General features: G+C 38.4%; 1 protein-coding gene across 4 annotated transcripts in view; it reads right to left on the bottom strand.

Annotated features, from left to right (window-relative positions):
- LOC131669076 (glutamate receptor ionotropic, kainate 2-like) overlaps nucleotides 1-16,603 on the bottom strand; it is a 1,402,504-nt gene that overhangs the window by 934,561 nt on the left and 451,340 nt on the right. For all 4 annotated transcript variants that reach the window (XM_058943701.1, XM_058943682.1, XM_058943691.1 and 1 more), the window contains one exon: nucleotides 13,854-13,952. In XM_058943701.1, the coding sequence (XP_058799684.1) occupies nucleotides 13,854-13,952 (99 nt within the window). The remainder of the gene's footprint in view (nucleotides 1-13,853; nucleotides 13,953-16,603) is intronic.

Here is a 16,603-nt window from a genome sequence, read left to right on the forward strand (position 1 = left end):
AAAGCCTTTGGAGACTTTGCTAGAAAAGTCATAGAGCCCAGGGAAGGAGCACCCATAAAGAGGAGGAAACGAAGAAATGTAGTTACAAACTACGGTATAAAGACGCCGCCTCTCACAAGGTCCCTAACCAAAGGACAAAAACTCGCACAATAATCTAATTTTTGAACCCAGACAAGCTCATAAAGCTTCAAATTTCGAACGATAATTTTTGAACATCAACTTCAGAACTAAACTCTGAAGTTTGAATACTTGAACGCGATGAACCTCGTTCTGACCCAATGACAGAGTTTTGAACTGAATGCGTGGCATAACAGGCAAGAATACTGAAAACTGCCTGGGGAGTCGCCTTGTCGGCTAGACGAGACCCCGTCCTGACATAAAAGTCAAAAAAAACCAAATCGAAAGAGCAAACATCAGTATCAACCAAGCCATAAAACCATTCTTTAGAAAGCGAGATCTGACTTTGGGACAAAACGGGATAATAACAACCTTTCGAATGACGGATACCCACCAGCGTGAGCGGGGATGACCGAAACGCAATGGGGAGACGTACCTCGGTATGTCGAAGCGATGGACCTGTGAGTCGTGGGAGAAATCCCTTAATACAGGTACGCAGGGTGGGATGTTTTTCGAACGCGAGCCCAGGAAGGGGGACTTAGTTGGTCGATCATCTTAAGAATCCTCCTCTGGCTGTCCTGGCTGAGCCTCCCTTCCGACATCCCAATTTGGGTTGGCCTCTGCGGGGTAGTGGTACCAGGTCAAGCAAATCTCGTAAGATTTGTATGCTGCGTGCTTCCGACGCAGTAGACGTTGGGGCAACTAGAGTCCCGTCGCGCCCAAACCGAGGGTCAAGCCTTTAGTTCCGCTCTCCTTGAGCGTCGAACCGTGAAAAGATCGGTACTCCTTTCGAGGAGGTCGCCGCCTTAGATTAAAAAGGCTCCGACTCACTGAGTGCGCCAGGGATGTCGTAGCAAACTTGACTTCTGGATCCCCAATGTATTTGAAAGCGAAGGGGTGAAAGACAGTGGGCTGTGCCAACTTATTGGCGCCCAGAGAGAGGGGTGGTAATGTCTTGAAGACGCTATACCACCCTCAAATCGGAAAAGCGTAGAGCAACGCACACACTAGCTGTTAGCCCCAAGGATATAATTATTTACAAAGAATCAGCCACATACGTTGATGACTGTGCGATCGGAACGCAAACTTTCAACCATCAAATATTAGTCCTGCAAGTGATTTTCTCGAAACTAATGGTAAGCGGATTTACTATTAATTTAAGAAAATGTCAATTCTTATTAAGCAAAATCCTTTTTCTCTGTTTCGTTTTATGATTTCACGGGATCAAAGCTAACCCGGATCGTATTCAGGTAATAGTAAATTTTTTAATTCCAAGAAACAAACAACGGCTGCAACATATTTTTGGCATATGCAACTACTACAGACGTTTTGCGATAAGATATAACGACTTTATTACCCCTTTTCGTGATCTATTGAAGGATGATAGTGGCTGGTTTTGTACAAACGAGCATACCAATGCATTTGACGTTTTCAAGCAAAACTTTATAACGCCGTTTGTTTGAGTCATGTCATGCCAAATGTGTAGTTGGAAGTCTTTTTTCAGATTGACGAAAACGGGGATAGATGTATAGTTTCCCTCGCGAGCAGATGTTTGATGGATACAAAAACAAGGCGGACGACCACAGAGCTGGAGCTTTTAGCAATCATTTACAGTATATCAAAATTTAGTATGTATCTGATGGGACAGAACTTTGAAATCGTGACCGATCACAAATCATTGGAATTTTTGAATTCTACGATTTTTCACAATTCTCGTTTGATCAGGTAGTCGCTTTGCCTTCAACAATTTATATACACAATTGTACATTCCCGGGGAAAGGACAACACAATTTTTAGTTGATTTTTTTAGTAGAAACCCCGACGTAAAATTACATTACATGAACACACCAAGGAAACAATCGTTATTTCATCGCTACATAATTACAGTAAACTAATCATAAAAATCATCGGCAAAATGCAAAAAAATGATGTTGCCCGTCAAAAGATTCTAGAGATAATAGAAAGTGAAGGAAATGGAAATAACTGTTTGCAGTTATACAACGAGTACAATGTCAAACCTCTTATAAAAGAGAATAAAAACAACTGTTGGCGCATAATAGTCCCAAACGAAATAGAAAAAGATTTAATAGAGATAAGGCATTTGCAACTAGAACACCTTGGTATTTATAAAATAACATGCTATCTGAAACGGTATTACTATTGGCAAGCTATGTCAAAAAACGTATATCGGACGAAGACCGTTTCCCTTATCAACATCTCAAACATCGCATCATCGCCAGAAACGCAGCGAATCCGATTAACTTGGGTAACAGCGGACTCAACATCTCCATGCCATGTAAGCATCAAATCGCCTTTCCGAAACGGGATTTTGATAATGTCTGTAAATTAGCAATGTTTGCGAATTAATGCGCCACGGAAATCCGAATATGATGATAAAAACTCGACTCCGAGATTAATATAATTGTCACGCGATTTTAATGAAAACGAGAAACGAAATGTTTTGTTTGCCGAAATAAAATTCAAGTTGGAAAAGAAAAGTGCTCGCTGATTATCTTTTATAATTGACTTTAAATCCCGTCACCGCACACTCTCTGGCGTCAACTTGCTTTGTGATCATCGAGTCTAATGGCAAATAAAATTTACAGATTGCAAAGACGTAAAATCATCAAGGCGCTGATCGGGTTTGATCTCATATACATCTAAGTTATAAAGTATGTAACGGGGAATGCTCGCTCACGAGCTTGCCCAGTTTCTCGCTCCACCGTGCCTGTCCGTCGCCACAAGGTCATGAGCAAGGAGAATTCTTGCTGATGCGTTGTGTTTTTATTTTGGAGATGCGACGTGGTAATGTGGCGACGGACCAACGGTAACGACAACGGCGACGAGGAGGGCGAAGCCAAGACGTGAAAGAAAAAGAGAAAAACATGTGTGGTGCACGCGCATAAAGCGGGATCCGCGCGTTGAGGGCGACTTTACGTGTGTCCGCGTCGCGAGCGGAGATGTTCTTCTCTATCCAGCGGTAGTGGCAAGCAGACGCATCCCGCAGCAACAAGCGAACAACACAAGATTTGTGTACGACGACGACAAAGTATCGTGGGTGATACATCTGAGAGGGCAACTAGACCTGCGTGCCGCAGCTCAGCAACAAAAACTCAGCAACAGCTTAGCAACAACAGTATTAACAGCCTCAACTACGGTGAGCCCCTTCGCTCTGTCTCTCTCTCTCTCTCTCTCGCTCGCGCGCGAACACTAGCAGTCGCCGGATCGCGCCATTATTGCGACATGGTGTGCAGTTCTTGCGGCCACGCGCAGTATTTAACGTTTTCGTCACAGGTTTTCCTCGGGGCAGCCGTCGCATCGGTACATTAGAGCAGGCTGCGATTCGGTATTCTCGGGTAAATCGCGAAAGCGAAGCAATTGTCGGGTCATCTGCTAGTTCGTAGGGCAGAGTGAATATATTTATACGGATAATGTCACCAAATAATAATATAATTGTTATTTTTTATATGATGCAGAAGATACCATATTAAACCAAGTAACTTGTACATACTGCGCCACAAAAAGCATAAAGCTCCAGTTTCAGCATAATTTTATGTAATAAAATAATAACTTTAATTACTCACTACTACTTTCTATTATTTCCGCTTCAAGCCATTTCTTCCCAAATTTTACTTTGATTCTATTCCTATTCTGTCTCACGTTTTTGCTTTGCACAACACTATACTCTTTCGGGTCATCTTTCCACAGAACCAAAATATACTTATTTTCCGCCATAGCCAAAGAAAATACAATTGCCAACTAACCACTTCGCTATCAGCAATTTGGTTATAAACATTTAATAGTTACTAAGACATCGATTTGTTCGAATATTCGCAACAACAAAAGAAAAAATAATTTTTCAATATGATTGAATATACTTCAATATGATATTTTTCAATATGATTAGATTAAATAGCATAGTATATTTAACGCTATGTAGCATAAATTTTCAATTTAATGATCATTCCGATAGAAATGGTAAAGCATTGCCTAAATCGACATCGAAGTCGCGTTCTTTCGTACGCTTGTCCGCGCGCCATTCACCCACTCCTCTGTAGCTAATGTCGAAGGCTTTTCCGAGGGTCGAAAAAAGTGTCTGCAAAAGTTTCACGAATAGTATTGTCACCGTCAGTAATACTGATTGGTGAGCGAGAAACAATTAATCTCACTCAATAAAAAAAGTCTTAGTATTGAATTTTTACTTAAATGCTCATAATTTGTATTTCTAAAAATAACTAAAAGAGTCACTTTTCTATTGATTAGAAAAATTACTTTAAATTTATATGTTTATTATAAAGTTATCAAAAAAATAAATTATAAGACATTGTTAGACGGTTTATTCTAAGAAAATGGCATCTTTACAAGGCGGTTCTTTCTCCGATGCGTTGTTAAGTAACCAATGATATTTTGCAATATTAGTTACCGCGTCGTCTCAATCACCGCTTCGATTGCTATGGCCAAGTGGAGGGAAAAACAGTAAAAGAGGAGATATTTGGTCGTCGACCAAAACGGCGCTCTGATTGGTTGAAATTATTAATTTTTGAAATTAATTTTCTCGGAAAGTATTGGTGACAAAAATTTTTTGAAAACGGCAATCGATTCAGAAAATTTTTTGAAAACGGCAATTTATTCAGAAAATTTTTTTCTATAGCCCATTTTCGGGAACTATAATCCTTCTGAATTACCTTGTATAATAGTGACAGACTTGGAGGGTGGGTTAAGATGGGAAAAGAAGGGAGAGGTAGAGAACTGATTAAGGGAAGAACTATAAATGAAAGGGGAGATAGTGAATCTGAGAAGAATAGGAGAGACAACCGGGAGGGGTGATCGGAGAGAAAGAGGAAAAAAGATGTGGCATATTAGATGCGCTTCATGGGAACAGAAAGAAGGAATTATGAAGAGGAAAAAGAAGCTGAAACTGAAAAAGATATACATATATCAGGACTGGACGTGGAAGCAGAGGAAGATAAGAGGGGAAGTAAGAAGGAAAGCGAGAGAAATAAAAAGTAAAGGTAAGGAGGTAAAGATGTGGCATAACGGGGTGAAGTCAGAGGAAGAAGAGTGGTGATGGAACGAAAAAGAGGGAAAAATGGTAGGGAAAAGAGTGGAAGAGTTTCGAAAACAATAAGGAAAAAAGAGAGAGAGAAGGGGAGGGAGAGAGAGGGAAGAGAGTCAGTGAAGATATTATTCTGGAACATGGCAGGGATTCGGAGCATGGAGGAAGACGACTGGGAATATGTTAGGGAATTCGAAATAATAGGAATAACGGAAACTTGAATGAAGAGGCAAGTGGCAAAAACTGGGATGTAAAGTAACTGAAAGGGTATAGCATAGAGTGGAGTGACTCAAGAACGGAAGGAAAAAAGGAGAGAGAAATAGTGGGAGCAATAATGGTGGTTAGAGAGAGGAAAGGGATGAGTAAAGTTAAATGAAAGAAAGAAAGGACTAGTGAGGAAATAGGAGGAGAAATAAAGATCGGAGGGTAGAAATACATGATAGCAACGGTGTATATGCAACATAAGAATAAGGAAAACTATGAATATCTAAGTGAAGAGATAGAGGAGAACAGTGGAAAAACAATAATTATAGGAAGAGACTTCAACGCAAGAACAGGAAATGACGGGAGAGAATGAAAGACAGAAGAAAACCTAGAAGAAATAAAGGCCAAGGATAAAGTGTTAAACACAGAGGGAGACGAAATGATAAAATGGCTAGGAGAAATGGGTTTCGTAATAACGAATGGGAGAAAAGAAGGAGATAAAGAGGGAGAAATGACATGTATAGGAACGAGAGATAGATTATATAGTAGGTAACGAGGAAGGTGATGAAGCAATAAAAAAGTTTTAAATAAAAGAGAGGGTAAAGTCGGACCACTTACCAGTAGAACTGGAAGACAAAATAGCAGAAAAAAGAAAAGAAGAGGAAGAAAGAATGATAGACGACTGGAGCGAAGAAGGCATAAGAGAGTATCAGAGATGGATAGACGTAATAGAGGGAACAGAAAAATGGAAAGATATAAAAATAGAGTGAGGATCGCAGTCGTAAAAAAGAAGATAAGCAAAAAAAGGATAAAAAAAAGCTGGTGGAGAGTAGAATGTAGGATAAAAAGGGCTATGGTAATGGCAGAGTTAAATAAGGTAAGAAAAGGGGAAGGAGACAGAGGCACATACCTTGAAGCAAAATGAGATTACAGAGAGGAAATCAGAAAAGCGAAAAAAGCTGAGGGGAAAAGAGTGGCAGAAGAAATAAGAAAACATAAGACGAGAAGAAAATTCTGGGATAAAATGAATTACAATAGAAAGAAAAGAATTAGATTAGAGGAAAACATAGAGAAAGAAAAATGGTTAAAGCACTTCAAGGAACAATTGGAAGAGAAAGAAAAGGAGGAAATCAAAGGGGAAGAAACCGAAGACAGCGAAAGAGAGGAAGGTGAAGAGATCAAAGTAAGAGAAGTAAAAGAGGTAATAAGAAAAAGGCGACAGGATAAGATGGCATAGCAAACGAAGCGTGGATGAAAGGCACGGTAGAATTGTTAAAAGATATAACAAAATGCTTAAATGAAATATGGAACGGAGAAGGATATCCAGAAGAATGAAGGAAGGAAATAATAGTACCAATATATAAGAAAGGAAGGAAAGAAGAAGTAAAAAACTATAGAGGAATAACGCTGATGGACACGGGATATAAAATATTTGCGGAAATACTCAGGAAAAAGCTGGAAAGAAAACTAGATGCAAAAGTAACACTAAGCGATACGCAGATGGAAGAAAAGAGGAACAATGGACGCAATAAATATATTAAAAACAATAATAGGGAAGGAAATAAGGGAAAAAGGAGAAAGACTATATGTATTCTTTACCGACATAAAAGCCGCTTCTGATAAAATAAAGAGGAAGAAAATATAGGAAATCAAGAAAGAGAAAGGGATAAATGGGAAAATCAGGAAAAGAATAGAAGAAATATATAAGACAACAGGGAGTAAGGTAAAAGTTGGAGGAGAAATAATTGGGGAGTTTGAGACTTACAAATGCCTAAGGCAAGGGTGCCCTTTTAGCAACACGCTATTTAATCTTGCCTTCACCGACCTGGAATTCGAGATCAAACAGGTGCAAGAAGGAGGAATAGTGATAGGAAGGAAGAAAATACGGACATTAGGATATGCAGATGAAATAGTGATTATGGCAAAGAGTGAAATTGGAATGAAAGCGATGCTAAAAAAATTAAAAAGATACCTAGAAGAAAGGGGATTAGAGCTAAATGTAGGAAAATCAAAGATGATGAAATGCAGGAGAGGAGGAGGAAGGTGCAAGGAAGAGGAATTCGAATGGGAAGGTGAGAAGATAGTTATGGTTATAGAGTACAACTACTTGGGATATGTGATAAGCAGAAATAACGGAATTAAAAAGCAGATAAAGAAGGTAAAAGGAAAAACGACTATGGGACTCGGAAGAATATGGGGGCTAGGAGAAAAGTAATTTAGAGAAAATTGGGAGTTAAGGATGAACTTGTTCGACGCACTGGTGAAAAGTGTGATTATGTATGGAGCAGAAAACTGGGGATGGAAGAGATATAGAGAAATAGAGAGATTACAACTAAAAGATATATACAGTGGGTATTGGGATTAGATAGAAACACGCCAAGTTACTTAATACGATGGGAAACAAGAAATGAAAGAAACAGCATTAAAAGAGCAATGAGATAGGAAAACAAAATAAGAGAACAAAGAGATGGTTCAATAAAAAAAGAATCATGGAGAGAACTAATGAAAAGCAAGAGAAATGAAAAAGATAAAAATGATAAGAAGGAGGAGAGAGAGGAAAGGCTAGAAAAAAGTAAAATATATAGAGAGAGGGAAGAGGGAGACGATATGAGAGAAGAGTTTTGGAAAGAAATAATAGGAGAGCTAAAGAAAAAAGAAGAAAAAGAACTAGAAGAAAAGCTAGAAAAGTCAAGGTACATAAACGAGTGGAAAGAACTGAAAGATGAAATGAAAAAGTATAGATTAAAGGAAATTCAAGGAGAGGGAAGAATAAAAGGCCTACAAATAAGGGAAAAGTTTAGGTTAGATAATGAAACTAGAGGAAGCAGGTATTGAGAAAAAGAAGAAAATAAGAGATGCAGAATGTGTATGAAAGAGGAAGAAAATTGAAAGCACATAGTAGAAAAATGTGAAAAAAGCAAAAAGGAAGGAGAAGAATGGGAAATAATAATAATAGGAAGCAAAGAAAAGATAGCGTTGATGATGGGGCTAAAATGAAAAAGAAGAAGAAACGAAGAGGAGAAAGAAAAAGAAAAACAAGAAAACGAAATTACAAGACCATAAGGACAGACGGAAAGAGAAGACACAGACACAAGACTCGGAGACACATCTACATACACGCATATATACGCAAACATACACATACACATACACACACACACACACAAAACAAAAGTACTAGCAACTACACAAGTGAGAGGAAGCAAGTATTCGATGACGGAGCAAGAATGGAAAAGAAGAAGAAACGAAGAAGAGAAAGAAAAAGGAAAACAAGAAAATAAAATTATAAGACACTAAAGAAAATAAGTGAGATTGAGAAAATGAAAGGCAGAGGGAGCAATAGGAAATGAGAAAAAGGTCTCAAAGCCCTAATAAGGTGAAAGACAAGAGAAATGATTAGCAAGAAGGAGAGCTAAAGCAAAAGAAAGGCAAAGGTGAAAAGGCAAAAGAAAGTAGCAAAGGAAGAAGTCGAAGGAGAAAAACAGAAGAGCGGAAAAGGCAGATCTCGGAGACAGAGAGGGAAAGAGAAGATTAAGCAACAGAACAATGAGAAGAAAAGCTGAACAGACAGGCGCAGAAGACAGAGATCCAAGAGTTGCAGACACACCTACGAGGGTGGTCCGATAAGTACTTAGCCTCACCGCCCGATGGCGCCACTCTCGCAAAAGAAATATTCTATCACGTAGTACAACCTTTTCGATGGTTACTGCCAAGATTTCAGCCGGATCGGAGTTGTCGTTTATTTTTGAGAGCGTGTAAAAGCAAATGTGTCTGTTGATTTTTGAAAAATGGAAAAAGAGCAGTATCGGTCGGTGATTCGATTTTTATTTTTGGAAGGGAAATCGCGCAGCGAAATCAAAAAGCGCTCGGATGCTATGTACGGTGACTCTTCGCCTTCGATGGCGACTGTCAAAAATTGGTTTAACGAGTTTCAACGTGGTCGCACGTCGATTTTTGAAGAGCCACGTTCAAGTGCTCCGAAAACGGCTACCACGGAACATAACGTGACAAAAATTCACGATCTCGTATTAGTAGATCGACGACATCTCAAAAGACCGCGTGGGTCATGTCCTGCATGAAATTTTGGGCATGAGAAAGCTGTCGGCGCGACGGGTGCCGTGTTTGCTCACTCCGGACAACAAACGCAATCGTGAGACAACTTCAGAGCGATGTCTGACGCTGTTTAAGCGCAATCCGAAGGAGTTTCTGCGTTGTTTCGTGACAGTCGACGAAACATGTATCCACTGGTATACACCAGAGACCAAGGAAACAGTGAACTTTACTCGGCGAAAGTGCTCTGAACAAGGCGAAGACTGCTCCATCGGCTGGAAAGGTGATGGCCACCGTTTTCTGGGATTCACAAGGTGTGATCTACATCGACTACCTGGAGACGGGCAAAGCGATCACAGGGCTGTACTATGCCGAATTATTGGGCCGATTCGACGTCGAATTGCAGAAAAAACGGCCCCATTTGACGAAGAAAAAAGTGCTCTTCCACCATGACAACGCACCGGCTCACACCTCCGCCGTCGCCATGGCCAAATTGGTCGAATTAGGCTACGAACTGCTGCCCCATCCACCGTATTCTTCAGATTTAGCCCCGTGTGACTTATTTTTGTCTTCAAACTTGAAAAAGTCACTCACCGGGCAGAAATTTGAGTCGAATGAAGACGTAATCGCTGCCACGGAAGCCTACTTTTCAGACTTCGAGGAAACGTATTTTTCAGACGGGTTAAAGAAGTTGGAGCATCGTTGGGCCAAGTGTATCGAACTAAAAGGAGACTATGTTGAAAAATAAAACGCCAGTTTTCCAAAATTTTCGTTTTTCTTTTGTATGCTAAGTACTTATCGGACCACCCTCGTACATACGTATACATATACACAAAAAACACACACAAAACACATACATTAATAACTACACAAACTAGACACGAGACACAAATAGTAAAGTAAGAATTGTAAATCAAATGTAACATAAGTTGTAAATAAATAAATAAATAAATAAATAAATATATATATATATATATATATATATATATATATATATATATATATATATATATATATATATATATATATATATATATATATATAATATATATATTATATATTATATATAATATATAATATATATATATTATATTACATATATAAATAATTTTTTTCTATATAATTTTTTTACAGATCTCATGACGATGATAATGACGTGGCGATGGTGTGCGAGGTTATCGTCACGCGTCCACCACCACCACCACGACGCGTGACACACGTTGATCTGCTGATGCCTCCAGCATCCTTCACGGATCTCGCGACGCCTCAACACTCTTGGTGAATTTCGTTTCACCAGAGGAGCAAGGGCAACGAGGAAAGGTATGAATTTTTTTTGCCAATACAGATAATAATTCTTTTTTCTAATCGGGGTAGTTTATTATAAATTTCTTTTGTTTCTTCTTTGCAGGTCGACGATCATGACGATACCATGCGTGACTGCGAGGGCTACGACTGCGCATCCTGCGCTGCTGGTTGTTACAGACGTCGGTCGCAGTGGATGGAATCTCCACCACAGCGCGGAAGCAGGCGGCACGTAGATCGCACCGGACTCGTGAAACATCTCGTGTGCCAGTTATTCCGATCGCGGTCGCCAACTCCCGAAAATACCCCAGCAGGACCATCCACATCGGAAATACTGCACGATCTCGTTATCGCGGGGAAAAAAACGACTGTCCCTTATGGACGACGCAGTCAACGGCACCTCTCGCTACAAAATAGTAATTTAGTATAGTAAATTAGTAGCTAATATACACAATAAGAACTGTCCGAGGTACTATTCGCAGTGCCTGTCGCGGTATAGCATCGGCCTGCGGATCCAGAGGACGCGGGTTCGATCCGCCGATCTGTACGTTGGAGATGGAAAGCATGCGAACACACGGGCATCGGCTCAGAGAGCATATCAGCTCAATAGGGCACAATGAACCGAAAATGTAGAACATATAACGCACGGATATCAGCTTAGTGGGGGGGAGGTGAGTCGACTGTGCCGAAGCACGTAAGAGGAGGGGAAGTGAGTTGATAGTGCTGAGCTGAAGATGCACAGGCATCAGCTCAGGAAATCAGCTCAGTGAGCGGCTACTCCCCTGAGCTAAGGCCTTTCTTTATACCTACTTTTAACTATTACATATCATTGAACTTTAATGTACAAACTTAATTTATTTATAACTTTACATATATTAATTACTGTAATAAAGCGAATATTCTGAGCTTGAGATGACATCTTAGGAACACGAGTAAAAATTCTTTTTATTGATAGAAACTTAGTTACTTTTGTTATCAATTAATATAAAATTAATAATTGACTTAAACAAGTAAAAGTATATTAGTCGAGAGCGTTGATTTTGTACTTACTGACAAAATGGTTAGAATTGATAAATTTTAAATAGCCGATTTTATATTACATTATAAGATATGGCCAAAAACGTAAATTAATTATTATTCAAATATTATTAATCAATTTAATTATTTCTCATTTGTAATAATGTCTACAAACGATAATAAATAGGGCTCTAAAATTTGTGTACAAATCTGCTCAATTTTGCACAGGTGAGAGCTACTATCCTAGCCTTGCAAAGTGAACGCTTGAGATTGAATAAACTTGACTTATATCTAAGTTATTTAGTTATTTCTCTCTTGTAATTAGCTAAGCAAGCCTTCTATCTTCTATTATCATTTATGAGAAACTTGGGCTGAATCATATCCTGTTTTCCAAGAGAGAGTTATGCTCAGCTTATGGGACACTTCGCACCATGAGAAACTAGGGCAAAGCCTGTCTTTACTCAATTCGATTCCAAATAATTATATATTTTCATTACATAAATTTGATTTTCATATATAAGATTAAAATTATGCATCATAAATAATATTAGATACATTTACTTTATTCTATTTGAAACGACTTCTTACTCAATAACGCGTGAGATCAGAAGAGTACGAAGTATATATAAATAACAAGTGATTAGCGAAATTAGTGACTCATATGGAGCAAAGCCGACTTATATGTGGAAGCCCTTATAACTAAAATTGGATGATAACTAAAACAGTGATGATAACAATTGCAACGGTAGTCGATTCAATTAATCGATCTGTTCGCGATTCTATTACTCGCGTGTTAGTTTGAACAATTGAGAGAGAGAGAAGGCGCGCGAGAGTTTGAAATAGACAGTTAAGCCTCAGCTGCTTTCGCGATAATACCGTTAAATTGTTTTGCACTGTGTTTCGCCGCTTTCAAAAAGTTTTCTGGTACGATTTTTTTTACGTGCGGGAGTGCAACAGCAAGCAGCAGCAGTATAGCAGCAGCAAATTGCAGCAGATTGGAGAATGAGGCAGCGCAGCTAATCAATTGGAGGAGCATCGATAGTTGATTTTCTTCATCAACAATTACGGCTTATCACCGTAATTGCACCGCAGGGTAGAGGTACTTTATTGTTGTGTGACAAAATACGATCAAAAGTATTTTGTCAACCGCGATTTTGAATATTTTTGTATTTGCACCAAGCGTTAGCTTTCGCGGTAATTTTCGAATTCTCTCTCTCTCTCACTTAATTCTAAATTATCATTGTAAATCCTATGGCGTGCGTTAGTCTTTCGGCCCATAAAAGACTAGTTTTTATTGATTAAACTTAGTTAATTTTATTCGCCGATTACGTCATTTCATTTCCTATTAGCTTAAGCAATTTATAAAGGCTTAGGTTTGAAACTGATTTTATCTAGGGGATTAAGCGGATTAGGCATAAAGTCAATCACACCTAAGATAGATCGAGTGTCACAAGTCAAGTGACTTACTCGTAAGGTGAGTTCAACTTAGTTGGAATGAAGACATTAAAACGAAATAATCTGACGTAAAGGCGAATACACGTATAACTATACGTGCTTAACAGAGCGGCGGTTAGATCTGCATCGTGGGAGTTTGTGCTTAAATAAATAAAATTTGTATTGCCTATTATATATTATAAGTTGGAAAAACGAGTCACTATTGTATTGAGTTGGTTGGGTAAATTGTGGTGTATGTTCGCACAGTCTGCGTTTGTCATATATAAAAATCTATTGGCTTTGCTCTTGAAATATGATCAATAGTTGGTCATGTTCCATGTATAAGCGCTTTTAGCAATTGATTATAAATATTTATGATAAAGCTATTGATTATAAATCAAACCATAGAAACTCAAGCGAAATTTGAGATGCTTGTAAAACACATCTATTTTACAGCCGTTCATCTTGAATTTCTACACGTACTAATATGTACGCGCTACATGTACGATAAAAAAGAGAAATAGAATAAAAAGGGTTTGATGTAAACCACCCCCGGTTAGCTGCAAGTCCGCGAGGACTCGCTCCATATCGCCTTCTTTAAATTAGATATCAATGACATAAATTTTTGTATACATTATATAGGTATAAATCATTATATCTATGAATAATTTACCGGCTCTTTACTATCTTCGTCAGATATAAACTGCAACCAAGTTATGTTAGCTACAGTGTTTTTGGAAATAAACTGTTTCATTGCAGCAACAGGTAAATCCTGAAATAAATTATTCGAATCTTTATATATAATAGAAATACTCTTAAGTGTAATTTGATAAGCAAATAAGCAAAGCAATAAAAAAGAACGCTAGTTTGGGTTATTGATGCAATAAGTAATTTTATATATATATATATATATATATATATATATCAAACGACATGCGAATGATTTAATCGCACGTTAAAGAATGCTATGTAGAAAAAGTTTAGTCTCCGTGGGAACTACAAATGGTTCGACGTACTATCGGAGCTCACAGCTGCTTACAATAATCGCAAACACAGAACTATTGATATGAAACCTATCCAAGTTACAGCGGCGAATCAAGCTTAAATTTTTTAAAAAATTTTGTATAAGACGTTGGAAGAAGAAGAAAGTCAAAGTTCAAAGTTGGCGACAAATCAGAGTGAGCATAGCGAAACAAAAATTTGAAAAAGGGTATACACCAAATTGGTCAACAAAAATATTTAGAATTGTGCGCGTGACACAAACAAATCCTACTACTTATCACTTGATAGATTATCAAAATAATAGCCTATCCCAGGTGGCTTCTATGAACAGGAACTTCAGAAAACCAAATATCCTGACATCTATCTAGTAGAAAAGGTTATTAAGAGGCGTGATAATCAGGTTTTCGTAGAGTGGTTAGGATTTAATGATTCATATGTGACAGGGTTATAGCGATGTTCGCTAGCCCTGTGTGCGGCACTCTCCTCGCGTGAAAAATAAATGAAAAATAAATGAAAAATTGTTCGTTTATAAAAAGTGACAGCTACCGGGTGTACTCTGACAATATTCGTACGCTTTTTAGGGTCAATTTGATGCTCATATTCCGAGTACTGTAACTTGGTCATTTTTTAATATTTTTGAATCAACCGTGTGTTATTTTTTTTTGTCTTTTTAAGACCTTTCATTTAAGATCCAGCGCATCTCAATCGATGCATTAGAACCAGAGATATAGCCGATAAAAGTTGGCCGTTTTTTCAAAAATATACATTTTCAAAGGCGAAAAAAAAACGCATTCAATTTTTTTTCTACTTTGAGGCGGTTTTAGTTAGCTGAAATCGAGTAGAACATGCTCTGAAATTTTCACGATATGACCCTTTTTCATTTTCAAATAAAACGATTTCAAAAATTGGCGATTTCGATTTTTTCAAAAAATGGTCATTTTCAAACGGCTATATCTCTAGTTTTAATGCGTTCATTGAGATGTGCCGGATCTCAAATTACAGGCCTTAAAAAGACAAAAAAAATGACACGCGGTTGATTCAAAAATATTGAAAATTGGCCAAGTTACAGTGCTCGGAATATGAGCATCAAATTGACCCTAAAGGCGTACCAATATTGTCAGAGTACACCCGGTAGCTGTCACTTTTTATAAATAAACAATTTTTTTCTTGAAAGTATAAAAGTAGACGAATGAAATGAGATGTCGCACATTGAAAAATATTGAAAACTCGCGGAGCTACGATTTTTCAAAAATAGCCAAAAACAGGCAGATTTTCAGACTTTGAAAAAATATATATGGACATATATATATTTTAACGAAAATCTGAGATAGTCAAAAGGCTTTTTTTGACATACTCTATCATAGAAAAAATCGCCGAGAAGATCGGCTGACCCCCCTGCGCAGCCAATTTTAAAAAACTGCTGGAATCACCCATATATATATATGTCTATATATATATGTGCAGTAGTAAATTCTATACAACCATCACCTTTATAAGTGAGAAATAATTTCAGTTTATTACTTGTAACGAAAGCTCGTTCTTTATCAGTTTTTAAGGTGGGCAAGTGAGGCGCACTCGCTCATAGCAATTGAGGCGTGAAGGGGGAAAAGGCAAAAAAATGAAAGTGGTAAGGGAATTATATACACAAGAAAAATTCGCATTTAAACAAATCTAATTTAAATCAAATCAAAGTCACATTACACTTGAGCTTCAAAACCGTACATGAACAACCGCATAATTATAAACCGCGTTATAATATGAACTCTTATAATCAACTTTCACAAATCTTACAATTAATCTAATGAACAAAACAGTGTTGCTGAAACGTCTCAACATTATAGAACACAACGGTGTTCTTAACACCTATTAAAATAGAGAACAAAGAACAAATTAACTAACTTATCGCGCTTATAAATCTATACGAAATACAACGCGCATCGCCCGACAGATGACCGCCTTGACGACGAACCGACTTAGGCTACTTAACTAAAAGAGAACGATGCCCGGCGAGGGATCGCCTGGACGATTTCTATTTGAACGATATATGACGCCGACCGTAATTAGGGCAGGTAGTCGGCGTGTGCACGCCTTGCTATCTACCTAACGTTTACAATTACGCGCTGTGCCATATCGCTGAAGAGAGAGAGAGAAAGAGAGAGAGAAATTAACTTGCGAGACTTGACCTTCGATACTGGAACGGGAGGCCTGGCTGCGCCATGCGTTCGATGTTGCTGGCTGTCGCTGGGCAACTCGTGCCGGCTTTTCCGAGTAGCGTCCCGAGCAGATGCTGGAACAAGGCAGTCGTCCTCTGTCCTCTCAATTCTCTTTGGCCCTTGGCGGTGTGTGCGTTCGGCTGGCCCTTTGTCCTAAGCTGGACTTCGACTTTTTGATACCGCTGGCCGTCTATCGTTTTACTGGAAA

This window comes from Phymastichus coffea, unplaced genomic scaffold, assembly GCF_024137745.1.
Source record: "Phymastichus coffea isolate CEN01 unplaced genomic scaffold, Cenicafe_Pcof_1.1 PCOF00007, whole genome shotgun sequence".
Lineage (NCBI taxonomy): Eukaryota > Metazoa > Arthropoda > Insecta > Hymenoptera > Eulophidae > Phymastichus > Phymastichus coffea.